At 37.3% G+C, this 19,698-nt stretch overlaps 1 protein-coding gene across 1 annotated transcript in view; it reads right to left on the bottom strand.

Annotated features, from left to right (window-relative positions):
* Positions 1–422: 422 nt before the first annotated feature.
* The window catches only part of HSD17B11 (hydroxysteroid 17-beta dehydrogenase 11), a gene marked incomplete at its 3' end in the record, with an annotated part of 40,276 nt that continues 21,000 nt past the window's right edge, over positions 423–19,698 (bottom strand). The window contains exons 6-7 of the mRNA XM_084233662.1: positions 3,895–4,011; positions 423–513 (exon numbers count right to left, since the gene is read on the bottom strand). Of these exons, the coding sequence (XP_084089788.1) occupies positions 423–513; positions 3,895–4,011 (208 nt within the window). The remainder of the gene's footprint in view (positions 514–3,894; positions 4,012–19,698) is intronic.

Here is a 19,698-nt window from a genome sequence, read left to right as displayed (position 1 = left end):
TGATTTAATATAAGTATGGACATGATGCATGATAAGTAGAGAGCTTGAAGTTTCTGTTTATAGGTAGACTAGAAAAGAAAAGGTACATTATATAAATTTTAAGTATAACTAAAAATAAAAAATCTTAAATATTTCTAGTACAAATTTGGAAAGCCATAAGATGAGTCACACAATCTTAGAAATTATAGTAAAATTGTTCTTTTGCTCTGTTTTCCATAAGGTCAATTCCTAAGATATTTCTCTCTAAGAAATTAGCTTTTAGCAACAGAGTAAGTGGAACACAAGACTGCCAGGGCCTCAAAAGATGATACCAAATTAAAAAAAAATATTTAGGAATGTCAGAAGTTCAAACATGAAAATTGTCAATAATGTTAGATGAAGTCAATTGAAACTTGGTAGATGAGTTTAAAAAAAAAAAGCACTTATTGCCCTTTATCTTTGTATCCAATAATTGCATCAAACTTAACATTGATCCTTCTTTTTAAAATTGACAGGAAACGCTCAGGAAAGATCCTAAAAGAAAGATACATGAAAATAATTAGGAAATTGATATTAAGTGCATTTGAAAAACATCATTTAGCATATTTATACTTATCATGCATCATGTCCATACTTATATTAAATCATATTAATAACTTTACCTGAGTGACTGCTATATGTTCCTTTCAATTAAACCTATTTCCTTTTCATTTTTTTTCTTTCTTTTTTTTTTTAAGATTTATTTTATTTATTTCTGCATACAAGAGCTGGGGTATAGGCCAGAGGTGTCGGGGGTGGTCGTGAGAGGATTCACCAGAGACAGAGTGGGGAGCAGAACAGGCAGATCTACTGAAATACACCACGGAGGGGAGCAGCGAGACAGAAAGGTCTGCTGTGCCATGCAGGTCAGTTCTCTGGCTGGGGATCAAACTCGTGCTGCAGCAGCTGCAGATCGCTTCATAGTGCTGAGACTTAACCTCTGTGCCACCAGGGAGACCCCCAAACCTATTTCCTTTTCAAAAGGAAGGTTTAACCTTTTTTTAGGGTATGAGTGACCTTCAATATTTAGTTTTTGAAATATCTGTACTCCGGTATTTTTCAAAAGATTTAAGAAAGAAACTGTATAGGACTGAATAGTTGAGATGCCTAAGACTATAAATTAAAAAAAAGAAGAAAAAAAAAAAAGAAACCTGGTATTGGGAAGGTAATAAGAATAGAAGTTAACTTTATATACTCTATAATCCAGAATACTATCAAAATAGTCCATTGAGAGATTGGGGGATTGCTAAGTGAAAATGCAGGTAACAAATTTGGTTTTGAGCACAATGCTGAACAAATTACTTAACTTTTGAGTTTAAATTTCTCACATGTGAACAGAAAAATTAACATCTACTCTACAGCTCTTGTGAAGAATCAATTTGTTTATATAAAATGTCTTAAACAGTGATGGGCACATAGTAGGTGTAATCTTTCTTATCCTTACTGTATACCTAAGAATATTCAGAAACATGTAAAATTCTGAAGACTCTGAAGACACTAAACAGAAAAATAACAATATACAATTTGCCAAGATTATATTAATATAAACTTTGGAAATTAAGCCAACGTTTACAGCCTGAGGAAAATTAAGGCAATGATTATAATAGTGCCAAAAACAATGATATGGGTAGGAAATAGTGGTATAACAATTTGTTGAATTTTTATACAGTACTGGATTTTTGAAATGCATTTATTTATTTATTCACAGCCTTATAGTCACATTACTGCCTCCATGTGACAAATGAAGAAACAGAACTTTAAAGAAGTTAAAAAAAGTCATCCATGTTCATTCAAACAAGTCACAGAAACACAGTTTCATCTAATGCCAGAACAAAAATTTGGAGTCTCTATGTTAAAGGTCTAGGAAATAGAATTATTTTTTCCAATGAACATTTTGGTGTCTTATGTATCCACCACTCTTTAAAGTGCAGGAATCAGTGATAAAGAAAAGGTACAATTTTTTTCCTTCAGTTACATTCTAAAGATCTTAATCATTGAGTGCTTAAGAATAATAATGCTAAATGCCACACAGGTTGTGTTTATGCACCTAAGAAACCCTTGAGCTTTGCTACGTAAATTTCTAAAGCATGTTCAACTATAGTTCCAGCAGAAGGGGCTTAAAAGGCCTGAGACATGTCACTTTGCTTTGACCACTTCAGTTGTTTTAAGTCTCTAGGTCAGTAACTCAAAATATGACTTTTAAAGCAATTATCTATTAAAATATAGATTTCTGGGTCCCAACCCAAACATCCTATAAGACCAAATTAGTGGTTACCTGAAGGGAAGGGAGAAGGGCAAGTGAGTAAATCAGGTTAAAGGGCCAATTGTATGGTGGAGGATAAATTTGGATTTTTAGTAGTGAATTTAATATAGTGGTTAACTTAATGTAATATATTCACAGGTTGATTTGTAATGACACACACTGAAACTTACATTATAATCAATGTTATGTCAATAAAAATTATTAAAAATAAAAACAGTAATAATAAAATCTTTAGAGGCGAGGTCTCGGAATCTTTTTTAAATTGACTTCCCAAGTGATCCTGAAATCTGACTCTAAGTGACATAAAGCTTTTTTCCCCCTTAGTCTAAAACACCTCACTACCTGGCCAGCCTCCTGGTCATATAGCTTCCCAGATGAATAATGAGGGAATATATTATGATGGGCATTCTTTAAACCAGTGGTTCTCAATCTTGGCTGTACATGAGAATCACCAGGACAGTTATTATATATAATTCCTGGAAATCAGACCACACTCTGGACCAATAAAATAGAAATCTTGGGGAACTGGTTTCAGGTATCAGCATTTAAAATCCCACATGAATTCTAACATGCATTGAACTTGAGTACTACCACTCTAAAGAAGTGTTTCTCAATTTTTAAATGCATACGAATCATCTGTGGATCTTTTTAAAGTGCAAATTCTCCTCAGAAGATGAGGAGACTATTTCTGCCAGGTAATGCTGATGCTGTTAGACATGGATCACATTTGAAGTAGCAAGATTCAAGGATCTCTAAGTTATAAAGGATTAATTACTAATTCCTATGCTTCAGTATTATTTTGCACAAATAAGAGTTCAGATGATTATCTGTTATATATACATATTTAAAAATTTATATATATAAATATATGTACATATATGTTTAAAATTAAGTATATATATTTAAATATATATATATTTTAAGATCTATTTTTTTTTTTTAATTTTTGTGTAGAACTGGGATGTAAGCCAGAGGTGGGGAGGTAAAAGGATTCACCAGGCAGAGTGGGGAGCAGAACAGGCGGAACTGCTGAAATACACTGCTGAGAGGAGCAGAAGGTGAGACAAGAGAGGTCTGCTGCGCCATATGTGGGTTATGCTCCCTGGCTGGGGATCAAATTCAGGTCATGGGGGTGACAGCACAGAAACTTAACCCCTAGGCCACCACAGAGGCCCTATTTTTTTTTTTTTATTATGTTTTACTTTCAAACATATACTCCACAGAAGTGGAGTTTCTGCTGTATATTTAAATAAATATATAAAACCTAACTATGGTCTCTTCCGTATTACTGTCTTATGCTTGCATTATGTAAATGCTTAAAATTATATTTACTCATATGCATTTACAACAAGAGTTCTAGAAATATACAGCTTTCTTTTTCTTAAAAGAACTCAAAATCTGTGGAAATTATTTCAGTTCATTTACCTAATGGATTTGTGAATCTTACTTCAATGATTAACATTTGTGGTTTTAAAACTGATGGAAACTTCAAGTCTATTTTTTTACACTTAATTTAACTGTACTTTTATCAAATGCCTAGATCTAAATCTTAGTAAAAGCACACAATAGATAAATCTCTATCAACAATGCTAACAGACCTAACTGTTGCTTACCTTTCTACCAGTAAGAAAAAGCTTAAAGAGGATGGAACAAAAATAATTTTCTGCTCAGTCAGGATGCCATTCACCAGCTTGTTGACCACTTCCTCGGGTTCCAGAGTGGGTCCCAAACTGAAATCAGAAGCATTCTTCAGAAACAAAACATTTCCCTGGGGCTTCAACTTTAGTTTGATGTTAAACAAATAAGTCAAATTACCTTAAGAACCATGACACATCTGACTTACTGTAATGTCTAGCCCATCAGAGATGATCAAAAGTGGAAGCTGCTTTAGCCTTAATAACACGACCAACAGCCATTTACTTAGAACCTCACATCTACTGTATGCCATGCTAAATATTCCTCATGGGAGTTTTACAAGATTCTGAGGGAGACACAATAGTTCTTATTTTGCAAATGGGACCTGTAGAAGGAACTAGACTCAAAATAATTTAGCCAAATTAGGACTGACAGATTCACTTTTACACCTTGAAAAATTTTGGGAAAGAAGTCAAATGCCATTATATAAATTGTATTAGGTCTTGATTTAATTTCAGCTTTGTTTTTTAGTTCCACATTACATTTTCACGTGTTGTCACCCTGGTGTATGAACTATTGATAACTAGGTGGTCCTTACAAAGGGGTTTCTGTTCTGGGGCTAGATTAAGTGCACTGAGGATGGAGTTGAATAAGAGTTGGTTCTGAGTTTTTTAACATTTTATTAATGACTTAGAAAAAAGATACACTATTAAATACACTGATGAGATTTGACAAAGTAACCAAATTGTTTCATTGACTAATAGTTTGGGGAGACAAATTGTAAATGTATTTCACTAGTAAGAGAAATAGGACCAAAAAAAAGTTAGAGGAGATTCTTAAGGGACAAATACAGAATAGTTCATTCAGAAAGAAAATAAATATATGCAGTAAACTTGGGACAACTAAGAACTGAAATATTGTACTTACATGTGAGCATGACAATGGATGTATAGAGAAAACAGAGCGTAAACTATGTATGATGTAGTATTTCTTTCTTACCATAAGTCATTTATTAGAACACTGGTGTTCACTCAGAATCTGAAGCAATAGCATTACATAAGGAAAGCTTGGAGATGTGGCAGGAAATATAATAATGAATCGGATGGCTTTTGGCCCAAAGACAGTGGGTAGCAAGGAGGATAAATCCAGAACATGAAGGATGCTTGTGTCTTGAGAAATGTTCAGAGGGAAATTGACTAAGCAGCATATTTCCATCAGACTTCAATATTCCCAAGCTCCAAGAAAGTTAACAAACACCTGTTTTAAACAGCATGGCAAACCCCCTTATTCACACTGTGGGCTTGTTAATCTATCAAGCAAATGTTGTTGTACTGACTGAATTTCCCTTAGTTTAAACTTAGTCTAAAGAGAATGCCTGATCTCTTTACCTAAAGGTCTTAGCCTCTGTCAGAGGAATTTCTTTTTTTTTTTTTTTTTTTTTTGTGGGACCCTCACCAGTGGCTGGGGGTTGAACTGGAGCTGCAGAAGCTGCGGGCAGCCTCGCAACCCAGTGCTCAACCGCTGCGACACCAGGGGAGGCCCTGTCAGAGGAATTTCTTTTTAAAGATTTATTTATTTTTATGCATACAAGAACTGGGGTGTGGGCCAGAGGTGTGGGGGGTGAAAGGATTCACCAGAAACAGAGTAGGGAGCAGAACAGGCAGATGTACTGAAATACACTGGTGAGGGGAGCAGTGGGCGAGACAGGAGAGATCTGGTGCACCATGTGGGTTAGCTCCCTGGCTGGGGATTGAACTAATGTTGCGGTGGCTGGTGATAGCTTGATAGTGCTGTGCCTTTAACCCATGTGGCACCAGGGAGGCCCCAATCAGAGGAATTTTCATTGAAATTTAATGGCTGTTCAATACCATGATTTTAAAAGGCCAAAAAAGAAAAAGCTTCCAGGAAAAAATTCAGTTTTCTAGCAGAACATTAGTATGTGGAAATATTTTTTTTTCCTGAAAAAGTAATGTTAATGAGAGTTGTAAATCCTATAAAACAGATGTTCATAATGGATTTTGTAGGAACTATTAAAAAAGCAATTTGGACCAATCTCTTGTGGGCAAGGAAGGAGAAGTACGTGGGGGCAGAGTTACTTAAGGAGAAAGAGTGTTTTTATGTAGAAGGACTGTATTTGATTGTCTACTTTGCCACTTACATAGCTGAGTAATTTTGGAGAAGATATTTCTACTCTTTAAGGTTCGGGCTTTTGTTTTTGTGTTTAATGTAAAAATGGGGATAACGCAATAGCATGCTGGTGAATTTTTAACAACAGTCCCAGCAGGGAACAGAATACTAGTTTTGTAGCATTTTTCAATTTTTTTGGTAGCTTCAACACCATCATGAATTTAAAGCTACAAACATTGCATCACAGAATAAATACAAGTTGGCTTTAGCACTCCACTACAAATGTGACAGTTAAGTGGGACATTTACATAGAAACAATATACACAACTATTTTATACAAATATTACTTGTCACCTTCTTATATAACAGCTTCTTTTTATGGTATTAGTTAACAGAAATATCTTTTTATAGAAAACAAATTAAATTTTTAGAGAAAGAAAAAAATATTATAAGAATGTTCGGTAAAAATAATTCTAGGCTGTCAGAAATTTAATCAGAGTATCCACTTATACTTAATCTCATAAGTTTATTATATTATGATGCATTGAGAAAGAGCTAACTCACTTGGGAGAGAAAACAGTTAATTAAAATTTATTCATGTACCTAAACTAGAGCCCCAAAATACAGGAAGCAAAAATTAACAGATTGAAGGGAGAGAGAGACAGTTTACAATGAATTGCAGACATTAATCTCACTTTCAATGATAAACTGAACAACTAAACAGAAGATCAGAAAGGAAACAAAAGGCTTGAATGACATAGACCTAACAGCATCTATAGAACACCCCACCCAACAACAGCAGAATACATAATCTTCTCAAGGGCACAGGAACATTCTCCATACCACATACTAAACCATAAAACAAGTCTTGGTAAATTTTAAAAGACCGAAATTGTACCACGAATGTACTCTGAATACAATGGAATGAAATTAGAAATCAATAACAGAAAGAAATCTACAAAAATTCACAAATATGTGTATATTAGCCAATGGGAAAAGAAGAAATCACAGGAAATTAGAAAATGCCTTAAGGTGAATAAAAAAACACAACATACTGAAATTTATGGGATTCAGCAAAAGCAGTACATCAAGAGGGCTAAATTTAACAAAGAAGGAGATAGATCTAAACAATGGAAATTGTCAGAAACTATTAACAAATTTAGCACAAGACACAGGAACATGAAAAGATATCCCATATTCATGAATGAAGAGGATTAATATAGGCAAAATGACCATCCTACCAGAACCAAAATATAGATTCAATGCAATATTTTTCATGGAAACACAATAATACCAAAATTTATATGAAACCACAAAAGATCTGGAATAGCTAAAGCAAATTCTAGAAAAAAGGAGGAAAATGGAGGCATCATGTGACCCAATTTTAAACTATATTACAAAGCAACAGTAATTAGAATAGCATGGCTTTGGAATAAAAAGACACAAGGATCAATGGAACAGCATCAAGAATCCATAAATAAACCCATACATATATTGACCCCTAATTTATATCAAAGGAGCCAAAACTATACAATGGAGAGAAGAAAAGCTCTTCAACATATGATGTTGATAAAATTGGACTGTCACATGTAGAATGAAACTGGATCAGTTTCTAAATCCAAAAAGAAAAAAATTCAAAATGTACTGAAAAATCGTGAGACCTGAAGTCATAAAACACATAGACAAAAATAGAAAACATAGTCCATGACATCAACAACAATTGTTTATGGAAACTCCACTGCAACTGCAAGGAAATGAAAGCAAAAATAAACAACACATCCAAGAGGGGGGTTCATATGCAAAGTATATAAAGAACTCATCTAATTTCAAAACAAAAAGACAAAAAATACAATTAAAAAATGGGCATTCAAGATCTGAATAGACACTTTTCCAAAGAGGATGGAGTGATGGCAGCAGACACATGAAAAAATGTCCATTAACATTCATTAGGGAAATGCAAATAAAAACCACAAAAGATATCATTTCATACATGCAAGAATGACTTGCATCAAAAAGATTGCTAAAGAGGACCGATTAAACGCTGTTGGTGGGAATGCAAATTGGTGCAGCCATTTTGGAAAACGTGGATCTTCCTCAAAACCTAAAAATAGAACTGCCATGTAATCCCCCTTCTGGATATCTATTCAAAGAATATGAAATCACCAAACTTAATGAGTTGTTTACTGTAGCGTTATTTATAATAGCTAAGATAAGGAAACAACCTAAGTGCCCACTGACTGATGATTGGATAAGGAAGAATGTGGCATATACGCACAATGAAATACTGTTAAGCTACTGGGAAAGATGGAGTTTTGTCAGTTGGGACAAAATGGAAGGAACTCAAGGGGGTGAAGAGAAGTGAAAATAGTCAGACTTATATGTGCAATGTCAGGAGACAAAGCAGATGAATGAATAAAACAAAACAAGTGACATTGAAAACCAAAATGAGGTTACCAGAGGTGAAGAGAAGGGAAGGGATTAAGCCAAGGGGGCATAACAAATGGTATCAGATGTTTTGTTTTTTTTCTTTAAAAAAAAACTCATAATTTTTCTATAAATCTATTAAGAATAAATCTATTACCATATAATCCAGCAATTCCACTCCTAGGTGTCTACCTGAAGAATACAAAAGAAATATATGCACACCTACGGTCACTGAAGCACTATTCACAGTAGCCAAATTGTGGAAGCAACAGTGACCAAAGACAGATGAGTGAATGAAGACAGATGAGTGAATGAAGACACACAAGTATGCATGCACTGTACGCTTGAATACTATTCAGCTATAGAAAAGATCAGCTGCTGTCACTTATGTCAACATGGGTGGAACTGGAGAGGGTTATGCTAAACGAAGTAAGTCAGAAAGAAAATGACAAATACTGGATGGCATCACTCATACAAAACAGTCAGACAACTTCAGGGCCTCCCTGGTAGCGCAATGGGTTAAGACGTAACCTATGATGTTATCCGCACATTCTGCAGCACGAGTTTAAGCCCTGGCCAGGGAGCTACCCACATGGTACAGCAGACCTCTCCTGACTTGTCTGCTGCTCCCCTCAGCAGTGTATTTTAGTCAGTCTGCCTGTTCTGCTCCCTACTCTGTCTCTGGTGAATCCTCTTTACCCTCTGCACCTCTAGCCTGTACCCCAGTTCTTGTATGCACAAATAAATAAATCTTAAAAAAAAAACAACAGTCAGACAACTTAAAACCAAAACCTACTACAGGGGGAGGATGCAGAACAGAAGAGGACGATGCACAGTGGACTGTGGTGGAGGACTATGGGTACCTTAGTAGTGTCGTGACATATCCCTGAAGAGATAACATCCTGTATTTCTGAATCATATACAGTGTTGTAAACCAATGTTACCTTGTTAAAAAAAGAAAAAAAAAATTATATAAAAAAACAGAACTAGGAATTTTAGGGCAGTTGGAATCAGAAGCCTAGGTAGGAATTCTAGTCTGCCACACCGAAGCAGTGTGACATTTGATGATTTTTGTAACTTCTTCAAGTTTCATGTTTTTTGTTCCTAAAATGGATACAATAAATTTGTCTTGTAGAATTGTTATAAGGATAAGAACGGAGGTAGGCAAACTTTGGCCTAGATGCCAAATTTAGCTTTGACAGATTAGAGGTTACAGGTATCTAGAACCAGTAAGGTATTTGGTATTTAGTAGGCCTTCAATAAGTTCAAAATATGATGATTTCTTGATATGAAAACTTATATCACAAAAATAACTCTTTAGCCATCAAAAAGAAAAAAATTCTCAGTATACCAGATTATTCTTTATTCCAATGAACTCAGATCATACTGCATTATAACCCCTAGAGTAAACCAGCTTCTTTGCAGTGTATTAAATGTGTAAACATAGAGCCAATAACTCACATCTTCAATGTGTTTAAAGGGAATTTAAATGACAATATTAATATGATACAAATTATTTGTAGTCAGTCATTCTGAGATTGGTTTTGGTTTCCCACTTTCAGAAAGTTGACTGCTGTGTAAAAAAGGAAAAAGTTGGGTCTGAAATCACAGTTCTGCTGCTTAAGGGCAAGTCCCTTGACATCTCAAAGCAAAGTATTTTTGAGAGGTTTACAGATTTTATTTAGTGTCCTAAATATAAATTAGAATAAGATCTCTAACCTCTAAATTAGAATTAAATTTCTAGGTGAAAGCTAGCTTCACCTTTGGCATCTACTCCAGTGCAAGTTTATTTTAAAGGAGTTCGTGTGGCAGGATTAAGCTTCAGACTCTTGCTTAGCCAGGTTATAGCAATATGACTAGGTTAGAATCACTCCAGCTTCTATTTATTCTTACTTTGCACAGCAAGTTTTATTTTTTAGATGTACTATTAGAGCTCTGCCAGGAGAGGGCACTCTGCCCACATGAAGGTTAGCTTTGTGCAGCCTTGTTATAGGGCAAAGCTAAACAATTCAATTATAATCTTTAAATATGGTGTCTATTTTTAACTGAGTGAAAGTTTTTCACTCAGACATATTCTTTTAGTATGTAAATCCTGAAAATAATGGAGGAAACAGGCAAATTTTATTCTCAGGGATAATACACCTCCTTTTGAAACATACCTCCTTTCACTTTTAGTAAACTTTTACAAAAATTAATTAATTTTTGAAATATAGTACCACATTTTGTAAATATAAGGGGCATGGTGTTTTGACACTTTTGTATATTGCAGTATATATAATTCCACCATAGCATTAGCTAACACCTAAGTCATGTGTCATAATTATTTCTTTTTTAGTGTGTTATGAGAAAAATTAAGATGTAGGTTTTTTAGCACCTATAATATTTATAATACAATATTGTTGTCTATAATCACTATGTAGTGCATTAGAGTTCCAGGACTTATGTATTGGTTGCTAGCTTGTACCTCTTAAATAATAACCTCAATCCCTTAGCCCTGAGTAACCACTATCCTACTGTTTTTGTGCTTGGCTTTTTCAGATATGAGGGCTATCGTACTGTATTTGTCTCTGACAGTTTTAGTGAATTTTTTAAAAAAGATTTATTTTTATTTATTTATGCATACAAGAACAGGGGTGCAGGCCAGAGGTGCGGGGAGGTGGGAGTGGGTGAAAAGAGTCACTAGAGAGAGAGTGAGGAGTAGAACAGGTGGATCTATTGAAATACACTGCTGAGGAGAGCAGCATGTGAGAGAGGAGAGGTCTGCTGTGTGCTGTGTGACATGTGGGTTAGCTCCCTGGCTGGGGATCAAACTCATGATGCAGGGACTCATGGTGCAGTGGCTGGCAATAGCTTGAAAGTGCTGTGACTTTAATCCCAGTTTTAGTGAGTTCTTATCCTCTTTTTACTCCTTGCTCCCACTCAGTTCCATTCCTCAGCCCAAAATTTATGTTCTGTCTCTAGGTCTTACTTAGAGTTTTTCTTAGTTAAAATGGATGAATTATCTATATTATCTGAAGTAAATGCTCTCATTTTTGATTCCTAGCAAAATTATGTTTTAAAAATACACTTTTAGGACAATTTTATAACTTCATTGGAGATGAGATCTTTGGACAGTTACCACATTTCAGGCTAATGTTGACTTTACTATCTGGGGGGGTGGGTGACTTAAGATTAAGGTGTATTTAAATAGAATTTGCTATCTTCCCATAGCAGCCACAGAGAATATTCATTAATCTGTAATGCATTTTCATCAAAAGCAGACAAAATGGGGAAAAGAGTGGGAAAATTTAAGAGAGGAGAATAAAATTTAGAGATTGAATTTCATCAGTGTAATCGAATAAAGAACCCAGCATTAGGCGGAGCAACATGGCGGCGAGGAGACGCTGTGAGTAAGATCTCCCATTAAAAAAAAGTTAATAGGGAGGAAAAGCGGCAGGTCCCAGTGAGAACTGGGACACGGAAGATAAACGGACGACTCCAGCAAACTACCCGAAGAAGAAAGTTGCCATAAAAGAGGACGAGAAGGGAGGGAAGCGCAGAACCCTGCTCCCCTCCCCCGCCCACAGAGGCGGCACTCTCCGACCGGCAGAGACAAGGGAAACAACAAACCAAAACGCCCAACAAGAAAAACGGATGCAGCAAGCGGGACTGTGAGTGGAAAGGAACTATTTCAGCCACCACACCCCGTGAACGGGAGTTGAGGCGAACCCTGCAGGATCCACCGCGGAGGTGAGCTCCACGCGCCATTGAAGAGAGCCCCGCCCACCAGGAGGAGACCAGCACCAGCACACAGCCCCGGCCGCCCGGTAAGCTTGCGCGCAGAAAGCAGCGCGGAGCCTGACCGGATCGCAGCTGCCCAGGTCCCCGCGCCTGCAACCTAGGCTTGCGGGGAGACGGCTGAGGCCCTCCCTGAGTGAGCAGGAACAAGGCGCCCAGGCAGGGGAGCGGGATTCAAAAGGCGCCATTCCCGCGCCACTGATCTGGGCTACAGCCCGCGTCCTGGAACTGAGGGCTTTGGAACTGAGACCCGGGCGGAGGCCCTCCCTGAGTGAGCAGGAACAAGGCGCCCAGGCAGGGGAGCGGGATTCAAAAGGCGCCATTCCCGCGCCACTGATCTGGGCTACAGCCCGCGTCCTGGAACTGAGGGCTTTGGAACTGAGACCCGGGCGGAGGCCCTCCCTGAGTGAGCAGGAACAAGGCGCCCAGGCAGGGGAGCGGGATTCAAAAGGCGCCATTCCCGCGCCACTGATCTGGGCTACAGCCCGCGTCCTGGAACTGAGGGCTTTGGAACTGAGACCCAGGGCACGAAATTAGGGGCGTAGGTTCCCCACGACGGTGGGGCACAAGGCAGACACAGCACCCCAAAGCCGTTGAGGTGTACCCTACCATCCCCGCTCTGCTCCCTGTCCCACGGGGTGGAAAATCAGCTCCCCAAGGGCTCTAGGAGAGATCTCTGGTGCCACCTAGCGACTTGACCCCAGCACAGGCTACTGAAGGAGCTAGTGGCCAGCTGGGGAGTTAGCCCACACCGGGCCCCTTCTGAACAAGTAGTCTGAGCCCACAGGGAGAGCGAGCACCCACAGCCGGGGCAGACCAGGCGCGCAGAAGAGTGTGCCTGAGACCAGAAGCGCAGGGAGTGTGTCCCACATCACCATTTTAGAACAGGGACATTTCTTCAGTAAAGACTACCTGCAGAAGGCTTCCTCAGGAGCCAGAGGTGAGCGGGGGAAGTTCGCCCACGCCAGACCCCCTCTGGCCTGCAGTCCAAGCCCAGAGGGGAGCAGGAACCCACCGCCGGGGCAGACCAGGCGCACAGGGGAGTGTGTCCCCACATCGGCATTTTAGAACAGGGACCTTTCTCCAGTAAAGGCTGCTTGAAACTGACAGATGACTCCTGGAAGAACCAGAGGGGAACAGAGAAGCCCACCCAAGATGCCGGCAAGTCCCAACAACACAGTGTCCCAACGCATACGGCAAATTAGAAAACAGACAGTAGGGAGGAGAAGAACCACACGCAATCTAGCAACTCTCCAGAGAAAAAGCACACCACAAAAAGAAAGCCAGCCCCCAGATTGCAACGACAATAACTTGGAAGAATTTCTGAGCCTTCCAGAAAGAGAATTTAAAATTGCCGTGATTAAAAAACTGACAGAAGTCATAAAGGAAAACAATGATAAGGGAAAAATAATCAACGATCAGAAGAATGCAATTGAGTCCCTAGAGAGGGAAAACAATGGTCAGAAGAAAGAAATTGAGTCCCTAAAGAGGGAAGTAAAAGAAATGCAGGAGATCAAAGAATTAATGGAAGAACTAAAGAATTCTGGGAAAAGCAATGAAAGCAGAATAGATGAAATGGAAGAACGAATAAGTAATCTTGAAGACACAGAAATAAAAAGAACCAAAACAGAAAAGGAAAGAGAAGTACGAAGGAAAAAGAACGAAGAAAGACTTCGGGAACTATCTGACTCCATGAGGAAAGGAAATATAAGAGTTATAGGAATACCAGAAGGAGAGGAGAGAGATGTAGGAACAGAGAAAATATTCAAAGAGATAATTGAAGAGAACTTCCCAAATGTGAAGAAGGAGCTGAAAATTGATATACAAGAAGCAAGAAGAACACCAAACTTCCACGACGAAAGGAAAAATACAGCAAGACACATAATAGTAAAGCTCCCAAGAATCCAGGACAAGGAAAAAATAATGAAGCTGGCAAGAGGGAAGAAACAGATAACATTCAAAGGAAAACCAATCAGGCTGACATCAGACTTCTCCGAAGAAACACTACGGGCAAGGAGAGAGTGGAGGGACATAGTCAACAGACTCCAAGAAAACAGATGCCAACCAAGAATACTCTATCCCGCAAAGCTCTCCTTCCTCTTTGAAGAAAGAATATGGACCTTCCCAGACAAACAGAAACTCCGGAATTTCATTGCAACTAAACCCCCACTCCAAAAAATACTACAAGGAGTCCTAAAGCCAGAACCTCAGAGCGACGAATAACAATGAAAGAAGGCCAAAAAAAAAAAAAAGTTATTAAAAGAATAAATAAATAAAATCAAAGGAAAGACAAACACAATGGCAAATACAGATGTTAACATATCAATATTAACTCTAAATGTAAATGGACTAAACTCTTCAATAAAAAGACACAGAGTTGCAGCCTGGATTAAGAAACAAAACCCAACCTTTTGCTGTCTCCAGGAAACACATTTAGCTACAAAAGATAAAAATAGGCTCAAAGTTAAAGGATGGAAAACAATCCTACAAGCAAATGGACCAAAAAAGAAAGCAGGAACAGCTATACTCATATCAGATAAAACAGATTTCAAACTCAAAAAGATAAAAAGAGACCCCAATGGTCACTACATTATGATCAAGGGGACAATACTTCAAGAAGAAATAACACTCATTAACATATACTCACCAAACGAAGGAGCACCAAAATATATCAGACAACTGTTGTCCTCTCTGAAAACAGACATCAGAGAAAACACATACGTAGTGGGAGACTTCAACACACCACTATCAACAATGGATAGATCAACAAGACAAAAAATAAGTAAAGAAACCAAAGCTCTAAATAAAGACCTAGAGCAATTGGGCTTAACAGACATCTATAGAACACTAAACCCCAAAAAAATGGAGTACACATTTTTCTCAAGCGCACACGGATCATTCTCCAGGATCGATCACATACTGGGGCACAAGACAAACATCAACAGATACACCAAGATTGAAATCATATCAACCATCTTTTCTGACCATGAAGGCATCAAAGTAGAAATAAACCATAAAAAGAAGGCAAGGAACTTTCCTACCTCATGGAGATTAAAAACCACACTACTGGAAGACCATTGGACTAATGAGGAGATCAAAGAAGAAATTAAAAAATTTTTTGAATTGAACGACAAGGAGGACACCAATATCCTAAATGTATGGGATGCAGCAAAAGCAGTAATAAGAGGAAAATATATAGCAATAGAAGCTCACATCAAGAAACAAGAAAGAACGCAAAGAAACAACCTAATCTCGAAGCTCAAAGATCTAGAAAAAGAACAACAAAAAAACCCCAAAACCAGTAGAAGAAAAGAAATAATAAAAACCAAAGCAGAAATAAATGAAATTGAAACTAAAAAAACAATCCAAAAGATCAATGAAACCAAGAGCTGGTTCTTTGAAAAAATCAATAAAATAGACAAACCCCTAGCCAGGCTCACAAAGGAAAAAAGGGAGAAAGCACAAATAAACAGGATCATCAATGAAAGAGGAGAAATCACAACGGACACAGCAGAAATCAAAAGAATAATCAGTAACTACTATGAACAGTTATATGGAAACAAGTTTAACAATCTAGAGGAGATGGACAAATTCCTACAACTCTACAATCACCCAAAGCTAGATAAAGAAGAAATAGAACACCTAAACAGACCAATTACAATTAGCGAAATTGAAATGGTAATCAAAAACCTCCCCAAAAACAAAAGCCCAGGACCTGATGGATTTACAAATGAATTCTACCAAACATTCAGAGACGAATTAGTGCCTATCCTTCACAAACTCTTCCAAAAAATTGAGAAGGAAGGGACAATACCAAACACGTTCTATGAAGCCAACATTACACTAATACCAAAACCGAACAAGGACAACACAAAAAAGGAAAACTACAGGCCAATCTCCCTAATGAACACTGATGCAAAAATCCTCAATAAAATTTTAGCTATCAGAATCCAACAATGTATCCATAAGATAATTCACCACGACCAAGTTGGATTCATTCCAGGGGCACAAGGATGGTTTAACATCCGAAAATCAATCAACGTTATCCAACACATCAACAAAAAGAAATATAAAAACCATATGATAATATCAATAGATGCTGAGAAAGCTTTCGACAAAGTGCAACACCCATTCATGATAAAAGCCCTTGAAATTCTTGGGATACAAGGAACATACCTCAACATCATAAAGGCCATCTATGACAAGCCAACAGCCAGTATCATTCTCAATGGTGAAAAGCTGAAAGCAATTCCATTAAGATCTGGAACAAGACAAGGATGTCCACTCTCACCATTGCTTTTCAATATAATACTGGAAGTCCTAGCCAGGGCAATAAGACAAGAGAAAGACATCCAAGGAATCCAAATAGGAAAAGAAGAAGTCAAACTATCACTATTTGCAGACGATATGATATTATACATAGAGAACCCCAAAAACTCCACAGAAAAGCTAATTCAACTCATCAATCAGTTCAGTAAAGTGGCAGGATACAAAATCAACACGCAAAAGTCAGTAGCCTTCCTATACACAAACAATAAATCTGAAGAAGAAGAAATCAAAAAGACCATCCCTTTTGTTATTGAAACAAAAAAAATCAAATATTTGGGAATAAATCTAACAAAAGAGGTAAAGGACCTATACAAAGAAAACTATAAAACACTGTTAAAAGAAATAGAAGAAGACACAAAGAAATGGAGAGACATCCCCTGCTCATGGATTGGAAGAATAAACATTATTAAAATGGCCATCCTTCCAAAAGCAATATACAGATTCAATGCTATTCCAATCAAAATTTCAATGTCATTCTTCAAAGAAATAGAACAATTATTGATGAAATTCATATGGAATCACAAAAAACCCCGAATAGCCAAAGCTCTCCTGAAAAAAAAAGAAGGGAATGGAGGCATCAGACTCCCAGACTTCAAACTATACTACAAAGCCATAATCATCAAAACCGCATGGTATTGGAACAAGAACAGACATACAGACCAATGGAATCGAATAGAAAATCCAGAAATAAACCCACAGGTTTATGGTCAACTAATCTTTGACAAAGGAGCAAAGACTATGCATTGGAGCAAAGAAAGTTTGTTCAATAAATGGTGCTGGGAAAACTGGGTCGCTACATGCAAAAGAATGAAGCTTGACCACCACCTCACACCATACACAAAAATCAGCTCAAAATGGATTAAAGAACTAGACATAAGACCTGAAACCATAAAATATATAGAAGGAAATATAGGCGAAACACTACGTGATTTGCACATCAAAGACATCTTTACAGACACATCACCCAAAGCAGTGATAGTGAAGGCAAAGATAAACAGCTGGGACTATATCAAATTAAAGAGCTTTTGCACAGCAAAAGAGACAATAACAAAAACAAAGAGAAACCCCACCAACTGGGAGAACATTTTTGCACCCAACACTAATGATAAAGGACTGATCACAAAAATCTGCAAAGAGCTGATGAGTCTCAACAACAACAAAGAAAATAATCCAGTCAAAAAATGGGCAGAAGAGCTTAAAAGAAACTTCTCTGAAGAGGAAATGCAAATGGCCAACAGGCATATGAAAAAATGTTCAACATCACTTGTCATCAGGGAAATGCAAATCAAAACTACCATGAGATACCATCTTACACCAGTGAGAATGGCACATATTAAAAAAACTAGCAACAACAAATGTTGGCGAGGGTGTGGAGAAAAAGGAACTCTTCTGCACTGTTGGTGGGAGTGCAAACTGGTCCAACCACTGTGGAAAGCTGTGTGGAGATTTCTGGACCTACTAAACATAGAGCTTCCATATGACCCAGCAATTCCACTCCTAGGTATTTACCCAAAGGACACAGAAACATCAATTCCAAAGAACACCTGCACCCCTATGTTTATAGCAGCACTGTTTGCAATAGCTAAGCTTTGGAAACAACCCAAATGCCCAAAAATAGATGACTGGATCAAGAAGATGTGGTACATATATACCATGGAATATTACTCAGCATTCAAAAAAGATAAACACATGCAATTTGCTGCAACATGGATGGCGCTGGAAGGGATCATGCTCAGCGAAATAAGCCAAAAAGAAAAAGAAAAATACCGGATGGTCTCACTCATAGCAGGAATCTAGAAAACTTAAATAAGGGACCAGGAAAATGAATAACTATAAGAAAGTGAAAATCAAAATCAACAAAAAACTATGAACCAGAGACACTTTTAGGGGGGCGGGGGCGGGAGGGGAGGGATTGGGGTCAGAATGGGGGGCTGCAATTGTATGGGGAATATAACAATAAAATTTATAAAAAAAAAAAAAAGAACCCAGCATTAGATCCCATTAAATATGCGAATTTATTATAAAGGTGACTTTTCAAGTCAGTGGAGGGAATGATAATTGATTTCATAAATAGTGCAGCAACAACTCATTAACCATTTGGGGAAAACAATTTAGCTCTACTTTGACTTCTTAAATTTTGGTGCGGCAAAGATTTATAAGTGGAAAATGCAACCACAAAAGTATTAGGGAAAAAATATGGTAGATATTGTAATAAGCTTGATAACTTTACATTCAGTAAAACTCTATGAAAGGCTGAAGGGGAAAAAAATCTGAGAAATTTTAATGTAAAACTCAATAAAAATAAGTTAAAAGTCAAATACAGAGAGAATTATATGCAACTTATACAATATAAAAAAAGGATTATCTTGAATGTACAAAGAGAACTGTAGCTCAATAGGAAAAAAATGAGTAGAAGCCATAAAACAGGAAATACACAAAAGAAGTCAAAAGACCAAAACCATACGAAAACACTTTAATCTAGGTGGTTAGTCATCAAAACAAGAATAAAGATGATTCTTTGTGCATGGAAATAACATAAAAGATGAAGCAGAAAACATACTGGTGAAGAAGTGAAGTTGTTCTTCTTTCACTGAGGACCGGAGTTAGAGAGGAGCAGTACTTCCGGGAGAAGGAATACTAAAATTTTTGCATAACCTTTTGACCTGTAATCCCTCTTCTGGATCTACCTGAAAGAGTTTACCCAAATAGGAAAATATCCATTCACTAGATGTCCATTATAGCTTTGCTGTGTTAAAAATTACCAGGGGATACTCTGACTCAGGCCTGGTAATTCAATATACTTTCACAAGTTCTGCATTTATTGACATGCAAAATGTCCATGACATAATGCTGGGAAAAGTAAGCAATTTACTTACTATGCTTCCAGAAACCCACATATAATATTACATCAGTTATATAACATTTAAAAATACAATTTAAACATAAAGGGGTGGTCATCAAAGTGATAAAAGTAGCTTGAAACGGAAAGAGGAAATTTGGAAAGAAACTTTACTGTTTTCATATGTTAGAGTGTTTTTTTTTTTTCAATTATGCATCATAGATACATTAAAGCTAATCCTAAGAGATAAAATATTAAAAATTAACAATCCTTGAAAATTTTACTT

This window comes from Talpa europaea, assembly GCF_964194135.1.
Source record: "Talpa europaea genome assembly, chromosome: 5".
Classification (NCBI taxonomy): Eukaryota; Metazoa; Chordata; class Mammalia; order Eulipotyphla; family Talpidae; genus Talpa; species Talpa europaea.
This window is presented reverse-complemented; position numbering and strand designations above follow the sequence as displayed.